The sequence below is a fragment of the Nestor notabilis genome, unplaced genomic scaffold, assembly GCF_000696875.1.
Source record: "Nestor notabilis isolate BGI_N333 unplaced genomic scaffold, ASM69687v1 scaffold4798, whole genome shotgun sequence".
Taxonomy (NCBI): Eukaryota; Metazoa; Chordata; class Aves; order Psittaciformes; family Psittacidae; genus Nestor; species Nestor notabilis.
Genome location: NW_009941402.1, coordinates 15,920 through 30,176, shown reverse-complemented (window position 1 = coordinate 30,176; position 14,257 = coordinate 15,920). Strand labels below are relative to the sequence as shown.

General features: G+C 49.4%; 1 protein-coding gene across 1 annotated transcript in view; it reads right to left on the bottom strand.

Moving 5' to 3' along the window:
- LOC104410631 (astrotactin-2) overlaps positions 1-14,257 on the bottom strand; it is a gene marked incomplete at both ends in the record, with an annotated part of 71,615 nt that overhangs the window by 48,490 nt on the left and 8,868 nt on the right. Inside the window, one exon of the mRNA XM_010020862.1 lies at positions 10,069-10,236. Within this exon, the coding sequence (XP_010019164.1) occupies positions 10,069-10,236 (168 nt within the window). The remainder of the gene's footprint in view (positions 1-10,068; positions 10,237-14,257) is intronic.

The window sequence follows — 14,257 nt, the reverse complement described above, 5'->3', positions numbered from 1 at the left end:
CCGTGGGCAGCACCCACACAATGACCCCATCCTGCAGCTGGGGGGTTCTCAACCCCACTCCCCACCACTGAGTGCTGCTCACCCTGTTACACCCTATTGACAGCAAGAGAAGACATTTCCCCACCAGAAACCCCATCGTGCTTGGCCCAAATTGATTCCATGTTCCGTAGAAATACATAACCCGGAGCAAGAAACAGCAAAATCAAAAGATTAATTGGATTTGTACGTGGAGTTTCTGTTACAAGCTGCTGCTGGTGTTTTTTCCCCCCTCCCCTCCTCTCCCCATCGTGCCTGATGGTGCAGCAGGCTGAGCTGTAAACACCAGCAGCAATGATGGGGACGTGGAGAAGATGGGGGGGGGGACCCCTACAACGGTGGTAATGCAGACTGGCAGGTACCTGTGTGTTCATCAGGATCCTAACCAAGTTCTTAAAATGCCTCGCAGGGATTACAGTAAAGAGCTTTACTGTCAGGAGGGAGCGAGACAGGGGTTCAACTGCTGAGATTTTTAAGGAAGAGATGCCTGGAAATGGGGAGGCAGCAAAAGAAGAAAAGAAGGGGGGAGTGGGGGAAGAGACAGCTAATGATGTGTTAAAATGCAACAGCACCTTCATGAAATATTCACTGCCTTAAACACGTCTAATATTAAAGATTAAATGTCCTGGGATTTGTCCCAGCGACTTCGAAGCACTGATTTATGATCTGTCAAAAGCTGCTAACCTCATGATTCATAATGGGAGCGGCAGGAACATTGCTCCTCTGAAGGGAAGGAGTTGGGAGAGGGATGGTGGCACTCGCCCTGCTCCGGCTCAGCAGTGCTGGGGGGCTGGGCCGGCCTCGCTGCAGGAAAACACGGGTTCTAATGGCTCCATCAATGGCTTTAAAAACAGAAAAGTTATTTTTTCCTTGGGTGCTTACCACGCAAGTTTCCCCAGCCCTGCTGTGGATCATTAATTCCTGGTGTTCATTGCATAACAAATATGTGCTCTGCAAACGAGAGACGTCCCAAAGTGCTTGCGAAGCAGAGCCGGAGTCTTGGGGCACTGGCTTGTGCTCAACTGCTGCCAGAGAGATTAGAGCAAGGAGGGGAAAAACACTACAGTGGTTGGCATCAAATGGCCTGATTACCCCCTCCCCGTTGATAGCAGGAGGTGCTGGTGGTGAACCCCATTCCCGTGGAGCAGGAGGGTTGATTTTAGCTGGCTGTTTGTTTACTGCTCCATCAGTTTGGTGTTGGGAAGAGAAACTCCATCAACCTGCAGAAATATTGATTGTATCGACTCCAGTCCTGGAGTTTCAACAGCCTCAGCTGGTGTTCGAGGTTTTAGTGGGAGGTTGATTTCGAGAGGGCAAATGATGGCATCAGCTGGGTGCAGATTAAGAGGTGGGACACTGGGTAATGCCACACACAGCACAGGTACCTGCCCCCCAGCAGCAGCACTCGGGACCAGCTTTCCACGGGTTTTCCAGGGAGATAGGCACCCCTTTGGCAGAATTTTAGGAACTGGATAGGAAGGCTCCCAACATGGGATCTGACAAGCAGTTTTTGGGGAGGAGCAGGGACTCTCTTTGAGCAGGATCCCTTTGGGACAAATGATTTAGGATCTATTTCTGTATCTAGACCCATGAGTAGATAATTAGTGGGGTTTTCAAACAACCTCAGCAGAACCTGCTGTGTTCTTTCAGGTCTTCATGAGCTTTTGCTCTCTCCACATCAGCATTCCACCCTCTTTCTTTGACCCCCTGAGCTACTCAGTTACTTTCAGTCTCTCCCCATCCTCTCTTGGTGCAATGACGAGCCGGGGAGGATGCTGAGCCAGCGAAGCTTATCCCCATGGGCCCAGAAATGCCTTTTAAAGCCATTTGAAGAGAGAGAAAAAGGGGTTCCCGTATAGCTAACTCCTCTTTAGGGTAAGCATATTTTCTAAAGAGTAGATTTCAACATTCTGCTAAAAGAAACCAAAACCCCAAAAGCCAAAACAGCAGTGCCTTTGTTCACAGCTACTAAATCCTGTGTGCTTCCAAGACGGGTGCCATTATCTGCTCAGGCTAAGTTAGGATTCAACCTGCACTTAAGACCAAAATGAACTAAAACAACCAAGTTTGACAATTGGATGCAGTTTCCACAGGTCCTGCGCACACCTCCATGCAGTGTTCGGCTGCTGTGGGAGGACAAATGATTCAGGACCTACAAACTGCTGTGACAAGCATCCTATTTGTGCAGCCACCAGCCCACACCCTGCCCACAGTACACAGGTGTGTGTTCCTTCGTCTTCCTTTGGATTCATAACACATAGATCAGGCTGGATAATCCAGGGGCAATTCTGAGCTATAACAGCAAAAGGAAGGATTGCTGCTCACTCAGTTTAAGCGAGAGCAGGTCCCGGTGCTCGACTCTGGAGGTCCCATGTTATACTTCCAGCGTGTTATTAAGCAAAACACTGGGAGGGGAGGGCAACACCTCTGCCACTGCAGAGAGAAGACGCATAAACCAGGAAATGCAACACCAAAGCTCTAGAGAGAGGTTCAGAGAGTGTGTTATTTATGCGACAAGTGCAGGTACATGGAAGGGTGAGGGGAGAGCTGAGGCAATGGGAAGGCAGCAGCACCCACAGCACTGCTCTCCATCCTCCCCTGCTCCCCTCTGCTTCTGAACAAGAGGCTTCTTTCATTGTCCATTAGCATCGTCAGCATCCACAGCTTTTGGCTCAAGGTTGGCCCACGCTGAGGCTTGCTCATGCCTGAAGGAAACGAATCTAACACAAGCCACATCCAAGATCATCACCTCCAGTGGCACAGCCATGGTGCAAAGGCAACTGTGTGGAGGAACACAGCCCTCCAGCTCCTGCTGCATCCTGACCAGCACAGCTTGAGCCTTTAGCTCTCTTTTTTGTTAGATTTAAGTTGAACCATTCTTCCATGTCACCCACTGCACTGTGCTGCTGCTGCTCCTGACAGGGTCTCATGCTGCTTCCACAGCTTCCCTGGCTGTCCCCATGCTCTGCCAGGCTAATCCCGTTAGCCTCGTTAGGGCAGAGATGATCCCTGGTGATAATGCTGCAAGATCCTCCTAATCCACCCACCCAGCTGGAGGCTCCCAGGGTAGCTGCTCTGTGCTGCCATTGGCATTTTTGTTTAAGGAGTCAGAGGGGCTTTGGCAGTGATGGAGCAAACCTGTGTTTTGTCAGCCTTCTCCCAGCTCTGGTGGTGTCCGTGTTTCTCTCCTCCACAGTAGCATCTCTGCGTTCACCCTCATCCCAGAGGGATGTTCTGCTGTGCAGGAGCTGTGTCCCAGCCAGAAAGGCACTATCCTGGGACAAATCCAGAGGCTGCAGGGCTACAAACACATACCTTTTGACCTGTATGAGCACTGCATGTACACAATCACACCTGCCTCTCCCACCTGAAGTGATGCTCAGCCTGGGCCCAGCTTTTGGGTGACCTCCTCTCTGGACGGACACACAACACAAACCAGGGGGGATGCCAGCCCCAGCAGAGCACTCTCAGTGTCAGCAAGCCAGAAAGCTGCAGCACCATGTCCCTGTCACCTTTGGCTCTGCAGCCCAGCTGGGTTGTCCTCCCTGCAGACCCCCCATCCCATCACATCCCATCTGTATCCCAACACCGCCTCTTGCTTCTCCTTCCTTCACGCACCACCGCACAGGAGGAACAAGGGTCTGCAGAGGCAGCAAGCCAAAGCCAGGCATTTTTCAGCGAACAGAGACAGCCGTTGAGCACAGCCCTGACTGCACCAGTGTTCACAGAGGGGCTGCAGCACAAAGCCCCTCTCTTCTGGGTGAGTGCAGAGTCATCTCCAGGGTTACCAGCCTGCTCTGGGAGCACTGGAGGGTCCCTCCTCCTTCCCTGCTGCAGGGATGCGAAGCCTTCCCCCTATCAGCAGCTCAAGCTGCATGGTCTGAAGCCCCTCACCAGGGCAGCAAAGGCATCTGCAAACGGTGTCTCCTGCCCAGGCACTGCTGTCCCAGCCAGAAGCTCAGCGCTTGGCAAGGACCATGTCCCCTTGTCACCACTGCCCGCAGCAGGAGCCACTGCTCTGGAGTCCCCATGGGGGCAGAGGGGACCTGGGTGCTCCCACGCTGGGCTCATGGGCTGTCTCCTGCCATCACGCAGGACACCGTATGTCTCTGCTGTGTCCTTCCCAAGGCGGTGGCAATGCCCTGAGCACCACTGTGTGACAAAAGCCACTGATAGAGCAACACAAATCACCCCATCCCTCCAACAGCCATGACCAGCAGCCTCCCATAATGAAGCTGTCAAGGCCTCAGCGTCTTGTCTGTATCTGGAGGAAGCCCTACATCGATTTGTCCTTTGCAAAGGTTCCTGAGCTCCTGGAGGAGAAACAGCCTCTTCATCCAGCATCCATAGTCTGATGCAGGTGAATCCAACCTCTTGTCCTTCAGCCATCCAAAGCCCATGCTGTGATCCCATGGGCATCTCACACAGGCTGTTCTTCCTCACCATTATGGGGCACCCCAGATCCTTGGTGCAAGAGAAGGCTGTGGGGCCCCACCAGGCCCGTGGCGTGGTCAATGCTGTCTCCAAACCATGCACAGTGCTGCCTTGGCCCATCTCCCTCCCTCCCTGCAAGCCTCACGCAGGCAGATCTGGCTGCACCCTGCACCCTACCCCAGAGCTGTGATAACCCATGGGGAGGTGCCATGGGCCCCCCGAAGCATCACCTCTCCTTGCTGCCAGCCTTCCTCCTGAGGGATGATCGCTCTACAAGGGATAAGCAAACCCCAGAGACCTCAGCCACCAAGTCCTGCCTCAAACAGGAGTTTCTCTGCCTACAGTGTGGCATAAATAAGAACAATAAAACATCCAGCTATCTGCTGGGGTGTGAGCGCAGCATCTCATGCTCAGGTACCCGAGCCAGTGAGTGCCCTGCTGCTGATCCCCGGGGAGGAGCAGCTCCCAGCAGGATGGTGACAAGGCTGAGATCACCAGGGACAGGACAAGACACATCTGCACAAGGGTTGGCACCAGGGTTTCCATCGATAGAGATGAGAGGAAAGTTAAAAACCCTGCAACAAAACCTTTCCTGAAGAGTTTGCTGTGCCTTTGTGGTCTGGCAGAGCAAGGGCGCCTGTTCAGAAGGAGATACGGAGGAAATTAAATAGAGGCAATGATGAACAAGGGTCTTAACACTTCATCAAATTCCCAACTTCAATGAACAAGTGAAGCATCTTCAGAGAGCTGCTTCTTCAGTCAGGGCTGACCCCTGCCTGAGGCCGTGGCTCCTCCAACAACCAAAGCTTCTCCTCCTGCCCTTGCTATCTGCAGTCCCTGGCCTTCAGGGGTTGCACTTTTGCTGATGAGAAATGCAGTGTCTGTAAAAGCAGTTTAGCTCTCAATGAACAAGACAGGGAAGGAGGTTTCTGCCCAGCTGATCCAGCCCAGGGAAAACCTGGAGTTAATGTGACAATCATCCTTCCTCTCCCTCTTCTGCAAGTCGCCCTCTTCACCCAGATTCATCATAGCACCTAAGTGCAAGCTTAGCTTCCAAGGATTGTGTCTAGGTTTACGCTCTGCATGGGTTATACTCTCATTTATCATCTGCTCAGCTCCTATGCCACACCACTGAGGAAGATCTCCCTGGGCACACATTCACAGCTGATGCAAGGAAGCAGCAAGACATCCCAGGGGTGGTCCAATGTGACATGGTTGTCATCTTCTGGGGTGAACACTGCCCCACATCTGACCACAGTGGGGTGAGAAACCATCTCCTGCAGGGCTGGTGGGATGGGTCAAGCCATGGAGGTGGGCCCAGGGCCAGCTCTGCAGGGTAAAACTCATTCCTCTTCCCTCCCCTCCGTGGTCTTTAGACAGGCACAGAAATGCCATTACAAGAACATTAACAACTGCAGGATTAAACACTCTAATGGCAGAAAATGAGAGTGTAAAGACAGCGCAGATAACCTTAACTCAGCCCCCTCGAAGGCATGCATTTTGATTGCTGTTTATGTATAACACTTCAGCCCGAAGCTAAATTAACTTGGGAGTTCACTGCCTCCTGCCCTGCTTGGTGCACGAGGCAAGCTGTGCTGCCACATGAAGAGAAATTGTATATTACATGGGTTTTGACCAAGTTATTAAACTCCATACCTTAGAGAGACAGAACCTCATCTTCGAAAAGTCTAAGTCAATAAAGACGGTTGGATCCTCCAACAGCGAAAACAGCAGAAGTGTGCAAGAACAAACAAATATTACTTGATGTGCACAAAACCTGCATGACATTGAATTGAACTATCAGAGGAAATGGCTGTTTTCATAAACACAAATACACCCTCACCAGGATGGGTCATCTGATTTACCTGCTCAGCATTGCCACCTCCAAATCCCCTTAACAGGTTACCTTTAAAGAATGGCTCTGTTTAAAAGTGGCTTTCATCTATAGCCTGCCCACAAGACCTCTGTCCTACCTGCCCAGGAACACCACCTGCATCTCTGGTGACAAACATCCATTTGGAAGATGATGGAAACCTTTTCTGTTTCCTTCTGCCACTTCCCAGAAAGACCCTTCGCAACCACATTTCCTTTGGTCCTTACAAGCCCATGCCTATTGCTTTGGGCGTGCCATCCATTGTGAATGAAAAGGAGAGGATTTTGATGGCAAAGTGCCTGATTTATAGATGAGAGAAGAAAATCCCACCCATTTGCACCTGCTAATCAAGGTGCTATCCATCTCATTTATGCCACTGCTCCAGCAAGCCTGACAGCACAGAATCAGAGGCTGTTTCTTCCAGCACTTGGCCCTAAGGGACCGATTCTCCAGCAGGTCTCTTAAGCAATGCCCACAGAATGTGCAAGTGAATCAGTTTTGTGCATACAAAGCAGGTAATTGTGCTCACAAATCAGGATTTGCATATGCTGCTGGAAACAGATGCTCTCATCAATGTTACCAGTGCTGGGAAGGGAGGCCAGGGAAAAAGCGCTCCTGAATCTTACACAAGAGGTATCCCAGTGCGTGGTACAAGTGGTGGCACTGGCAATGTGCTCCACATCTGTCCAAAATGCACAGAGTGAGGAGAGTTGATGGCAAGTCCCAGAAGATGACAAACCTTTCCCTGTTCTCATTCCAAGCACCAGTCAGCTCCTGCCAAGAGGATGGGGCATTTTGGCTGAACCTCTTCAGCCAAGGACCACATCCTGGCCCTGGTGAGCTATCTGTCCCATCTGATGTGGCGGCTGGGGCATGGCCACTGTGTCTCATCTGCAGGGGGAAGACCTTCAGCAGCATCCATTTATGTCTGTATTTACAGTCAGTCATGTCAGATCAATCAGCTTGCCTGTTTCCAAGGCAGGGGTGAAGGAGAAAGATGGTATTTTGCTCACGTGCAGATGTTGGTGCTCCCTCTGACAAGCTCTGACGAGCTGGTGCTTTGCAAAGAGGGTTTGAAATCTGTCAGGGGGGCAGCAATCATTTAATTAAAGAGTGAGTCACACGGTGAAGACACAAGGGAAGGCAAATTAAGGTCAGGCAAGCAAAATGTATTTTGGCATTTCCTAGCGTTTAAGAGCCTCTGCTTTCACGGCGGATTATTATTCATACTGAAGCAGTACTTGGTGGCTGGAGTCATGAGTAAGCACATTGTACAGACAGATCTTACATAAAACTCCAACCCAAAAAGAGGTTTACAGTGCTGGGAAGGGGTAAGACCCAGCAGACAGAGCATCGCTGACCTGGGGGGCCCTGTCTAAACATGTGCCAAGAGCCTGTGGCAATGCCACTAGCATTGAGTGCTGCCTGCAGAGGTCTGCTTACCTTGGAGCAAGGAGGCTTTGGGACAAGGCTGTATCCACACTACCATGGAATTAAGCTAAGTCAAATAAGCTGTAAATGTGCTGGAGGACCTCAAACCTGGCTGTGCTGCTCTCCACAGAGAAGCTCTCCTGCTTCTCTTCCTGAAGGAGAAACCTTCAAGACTTTTATCCTCCAGAGAGGACAAACCCCAGTCCTCATGGACGCTTCACCCAGCCTGAGAGGACAGAGGGCAGGGGAAAGCCTCAGTACGCATCACTTGGGATGCTCATGGAGGTGATGAAAATCCCTGACCTGAAAAGGTTGAAATTCAGGCAGGATTTATGTCCCATAGTAAAACCACAGGCCTGCCTCTCTCGTGGTGATAAAAATAAATCACCCTTAAAACCAGAATGACATTAATAAAAATAAATCTGAGAATACATGCAGTGTATCATGGAGTTACAGTCTGCTCCAGCCCGGCACGGGAACCCCTTACCAGCCAAAGGCAGGTCAATGGTGACGTGTGTAAGTAGTGCTTGGGGTTATGTCCTAGGATAGGGTGCCAAATAGGCACTTCCAGAGGTGTAACTTTCAGTGGGTGGTTGCTCAGCTCTTGCGAAGTTTGGACCTCTTAAGGGGGGTTGTAGATTTAGGCTCTGGAAACCAGCAGCCCCACTGGCCAGACCTGCTCTATCCCTGCGCATCCAACCGACAGAGACAGGAGAAAGATCTTCCTTTATTCCACATGAAAACTCTGTGGCTGGAGAATAGGGGAAGAAGCCGATCGACAGCTTTCAGGTGAGGAAGCTGAAGGATCAGATGAAGGCAGTTCTGCCCTTGGCTTCCATCATGGATAAGCAGGGAGGATGGGAACCAGGGATGGGAACCGTAGAGCAGCTGGCGAGGTTCAGATCCAGTACAGCACAGAGCAGAGCACCTCCCGGGCTAAGAAGCATCCCTCCCTTCCCTACAAATGAGATCTGACACATCCTGCTCAAGCGTGGGGCATCCAGCAAGAGTGACAAGCTGCTCCTGTGAGCTGGGGATGGAGGGGGAGTGGCAGCTGGGATGGCATAGGAAATAGCCGCTCCTTGCAGCAGAGGCCATGTGAGGATTAAACCAGCACTGCTCAGTGCCAAGGATGGCATAGGGGGGCTCTTCCAAAGGGGAAGTCATGGTCTGGCTCCATACATTTCTGCTGCAGGCAGAGCTTTTTCCTCTCTCCTTCTCCTGTGATTGAAGGGAGAGCTGAATGCATCCTCGCTCTGTCACTGAGGTAGTTGCATTTTGCCGATGCCTGAAACAACCCTTCTGCTCTGTGACATCTGGATGAGAAGAGCCTCCTCCCACACCATCTCCATCTGCCGGGGTGGCTGCTGTCACCTCCCAGCCCTCATTGGGACTGTAAGTGATGCCCAGGGCTCATCTACATGGGAAATTCATCCTGAGTAACCATCCTGCAGCATCAGTGTCTGTCAGTGCCTCCGTGCAGACAAGCCTTGAGGAGCAGGAGTACTAAGAAGAGAACATTCCTGAGCAAGAAAACATTTATTAGAGCATGTTCAGTATTTGCATCGCAGCTGAGCAGGGAGGGATGAGAACAGGGTCCCCTCTGCCAGCCCACAGTGCATTCATGACGGATTTCTTCCTCTCAGGATGCTATTAACAGCACAGTCCGTGGCAAGTGGGAGGCTTAGAAAAGGTCTTCTCTGTGAGCCATCTCCCTCCAAACCCCTGGCAAAACCAGAAACCAACATCCCTGCTTGCAGCCATGAGCCTCCTACACAAACACACAGTGAAAAGACCCATGCAAGGTCCTGTCACGAGTCCTGCTGAGACATCACCTCCCAGGGGCCAGCCATTGGCTGGGCTCACACAAACTTATTTCCACTCATGCAGACCCCCTGCCCCCATTCACTAGTTGTACATTTGCTGTTTAATATGTTCCCAGCTCACTGCAAAAAACCAAAGGGATGGAGATGGGGAAAGCTCACAAGTAGGGTTTCCAAACTGGACAGCAAAATAGCACAACTTACAAGCAGATTAACTCCATGTGTCTGCAGCTGCCACACCAAAGAAGTGACAGCTCCACCATTTCAAATTCCCATCTTTGTGCCCATCTTCTTTACACTTTGCTGATGGGGTTCATCACCGGGTGACCCTGCTGGTACCTTTTGGACCTTCGTACCCAAAACCAGGCTAAAGCAGAGGTGAACCAAGCACATGTCGAAGTACCCACAGACAAACCTCCCTCACATCTCCAAGCTTCCCAAGGTCTTCACTCTTCCTCAAGCCTCCCTTACCTGTCTCCTGGTCACACAGCTGCTCACAGGCATCGGTGGTCCTCTGGCCACAGAGGTCTCTCACCCAGGGGGACGTGGCATTGATCTGATAGTACAGGGACAACTTGGCTGGATTAAGCCAGTCGGAGATGTCCAAGTAGCTCCCCTCACTCACAACGAAGCTGCTGCCTGGAGGGTGGGAAAGGAGTGTGTTAGGTGAGTGTAAGAATCTAAAAAATAACTCAAAACCAACATAAAACCCCACCAAACATGCATTTTGGCCTAATATCAGAACACTCTACTCTTCAGGAGCTGCTATGATGTCAAGATTAGCGAAATACCAAGTTCACCAACACTCAGACCCAAAGAACTTCATTTGACCATTCCTCTCCATATGAACATGCCCCAGCAAATGGTCCACCAGCTTGGACACTCTTCTGCCCAGTCACTCCCCTGTCCTTAGCACTACCCAGCATCACAAGATACAGGATTTGATTCCAAAATCTCTGCAGAAATGTGTACCAATGTAATTAATCTGATTCATAAGATCAGAGAATCACATCCCCAGCACATGCAGGTGGTGTCCATGAGGATGCCAGGCTCAGAGTGCAGATGGGCAGTGGCCGCATGGGCTATTCCCACTTCACTTCCATAGTTGAGGTGAGGGAATTGCCCCAATACACAACATCTTATATGAGTGGTCTCGTATCAGAGACACTCCCAAGAGCCAGAAGTGAATTCCTGCCAAAAGTATTTTCTTACAAAATCACATTTCTTTATTTTGTGAAACGTTCTTTTTCCCCACCGGCATCTGGGAATATGCATCATCTAATTAGCCAAATAGATTTTCAGTTCAGCCCAATCATTTCCTTATCTAACATCTGAGGCCTAGCTTCGCTCGGGGGATTTTGCAGGCACAGAGGTCCTCATTAACTCTGATCTTCAATTACATTGATTATAAGACAGCCTCCATAATAGGGCCGCATAGATCAGAGGGGAGCAAAAATACCTCTGCCATTAAGTGGTGTTTTGCAGAAGTTACCAGGGTAAAAGCCTTTCAGAACAGGGAAGAAGAAGCCTTCAAAGAGAAGTGGGCAAGGGGAACAACCAGATAGCCCAGGAGCCCACAGCCACCCTTCCACTTGCAGATGTGGGCAAAATTTGCAACCACTATCTGCAGATTCAAATCTTTCTTAGTGATTATCCAAGGATGGCAAGTCTATAGATCCAAGGCATATTTTCATGAAACCTTAAGGCTTGTATTGCGTAGTAAAGGACTGGGACATCATTTTTCTAGGCACCACAGAAGATCTTAGCTCAATGAAAGCCAAGAGATTCAAAAAGCAGCATAAAACCCCACAGTGGTAACCACCCCACATGAACCTGCTTGAACACAACCTCATGATTTCCTTCTGAAGAGAATCGCTGGTGCTTTAACAAGAAGTACTAAACCTCATCCTGCACCATGCTATCCATGCAAAGGATAAAATAAGCAGAGCCTGAAGTCAAGCATCCCAGTGAGAAACTCCATTTTCAAGCACCCCAAGATCTCAGCACCACACAAATCTGGGCCCTAATTTCCCATGAATTCAAGTCTTCTACACTTACACTGTTTATACACCACAAACATATTCACAGCCTCATTTCTACACTCAAAACTGATGGAAGCTGCAAAGCTATTGACTGTTCAAGCAAATGGAAATTAGACTTCCCAGATCCAGCTGCTCTGGAGATCCAGCAAGACAGGAGCCTGCATCACCAAGGCTGCAGGATACACCTCAATCAGATGCACAACAGCAGTAAACTGCTGGGTAAACTCCACACCACCAGTGGAAAGCACTGAGATGCTGAGCACAAAGAAGTACCTTAGAACCACATCATTTTCTCTCTAGTAATCATTCTTTGCCACGAATATTGAAAGAGAGCTTGAAATACCAATGCTAAGCTATTGCTGATTTATTTTACCAAACAGAAATGCAGCGTGAACCCATTGAGTATGTTTACTATTTACTATGAGGTAACCTGTCAGTCTTCCTTCCTTCTTTATTTGTGCAGATCCCTAATAAAGTGTGAAGCCTGGGAGGCATGTAAGCACATTTTGAGGCTCAGCTACAGACAACTCCCTCTGCACCCAAAGACCGAAGAGCTGAAGCAATGGCTCTAGATTAAATCCCTACTTAATGAACCCCACTTCTACTTAAAATACAGCCAGCCTGAAAGCCACAGAGGCAATTCAGACCTAAAATAGTCATAGAATTAGTATTCATCAAGATGAAGATGACTCAAGCTGGCAGAGGATCCTGAAGGGGATGGACTATGCAGACGGGAGGACCCCGAGCCGGGGTAGGCAATGGAGGGGTGACCTCTGGAGATCCCCAGCAACCCCACATGCTGAACATCCCAGCAGGAAGAAGCCCATTCATGGCCCTGCTGCCAAATCTTTATTTCCTTGGAAAACCCTATTTGCTGCTGTATTAAAAAAACCCAAAACCCAATGACTATGTATTTATGGAAGTACCTCCTAAATCCACACCAAAATCTGACATCTGGTCAGGAGCCTGTAACTTCTCTTTCAGCAGAGGTTTGGTATCCATGGAAAACCATGGATTTGAGAAGCTTGGAATTATCTGTAAATTGATCACGCTTTGCCATATTCTATAGAAAAAAACCTTCCCAAATATAATGCACCCATCACTTAAGAAGACAAGTCCTGGTGTTTTCATTTTGATAAGTCTGACTGAGGAATCACCCTCCATAGCAAAAGTTTTAAAAACTAAGCCAAAACCAGCAGGGAAAATGTTTGAATCCAAAATCCCTGAATTCAAGTTCTGCACTGGGTCTACAAGGATGCTGGAGAGGGGCTCTTCATCAGGGACTGTAGTGATAGGACAAGGGGTGATGGGTTTAAACTGAAACAGGGAAAGTTCAGGTTAAATATAAGGCAGAAGCTCTTCCCTGTGACGGTGCTGAGGTGCTGGCACAGGGTGCCCGGAGAAGCTGTGGCTGCCCCATCCCTGGCCATGTTCAAGGCCAGGTTGGACAGAGCCTTGGGCAACATGGTCTAGTGTGAGGTGTCCCTGTCCATGGCAAGGGGTTGGAATTGGATGCTCTTAAGGTCCTTTCCAACCCAAACCATTCTATGATTGTATGATTTTAAGTTCAATGTAAAATGGAGGCTTTTCTACTTCAGCATAAGGACAAAACCCAAACCTGGGGAAATTAAAGGTTTTAGTTAATTGTAGACACTTTTCTTCCTTCCTAGGAGGAGCGAGGGGACAATCTCCAGCCAGAAACATTCTCCCATCTTTAAAGCTGAGTGTTGCAGCTCAGCTGGATAAGACCTTGAGAGATGTACACAGACACTCGCATCACCTTCACTTCCATTGAAAACACAAACATCCCAACCCTGATCCCTTTATAGCTTGCCTGGGAAAAAAAAAAAAAAAAAGCAATAAGAAAAGATGGTTTACAAATATTTTGAAAGCTAAAATTAGGAAGATTTTAAAGCCTTTTCACACCATTTTTCCTCTTTATTTTCAGAGAATCTGAACACAGAAAACAGTTTTCAAAAGTCACCAGCACACACTCATGAAAAACATCTTGAAGAGCTCAGAAAGGGCAGGCTGAGTATCAAATCCTTTTAGAAACTACCATGAACAAACATTTTCCAAGCAAGTGCTGCTTCAAACATCTTTAGCTTGCTGGGAATAGCAGCCAGGTTTGTTTTCACCAACGTGCAGTCTGTCAATGGAAGGAAATCAAGAGGATGGAAGGGGGTGATGGGGATCCCAAGGGGCTCACATGGCCAGAGTAGACCTGGCTCCACATCACCCTCTGAAAACCCGCCTCAAGGACCCCAGACCCCACCAAACTGCCCCCACACTTAGCAGATCCACTCTCTGAAGACACTCAGAGAGACCATCCACCCAGCTGTCCTCTGCTGCCAACCCCATCCCCTCGCTGGTGTCTGTCAAGACACAAGTTTTGAGCTTCCCATTCAAAAGCTCAGTGAAATCTCCCTTAAACAGAGACATGGTCTCAGGGTAAAGCAACCATCAACCAAACAAGGGAATACAGCAACAGAACAGCAGCTCTCCACCCATAACCACCACCTCACACATCCATCAAGCGCTATTGGCTTTACACCATAAAGCAGCATCACCGCATCATGGAGAACATCAGTACTCAGCTACATAACTGCCTCCTGGCT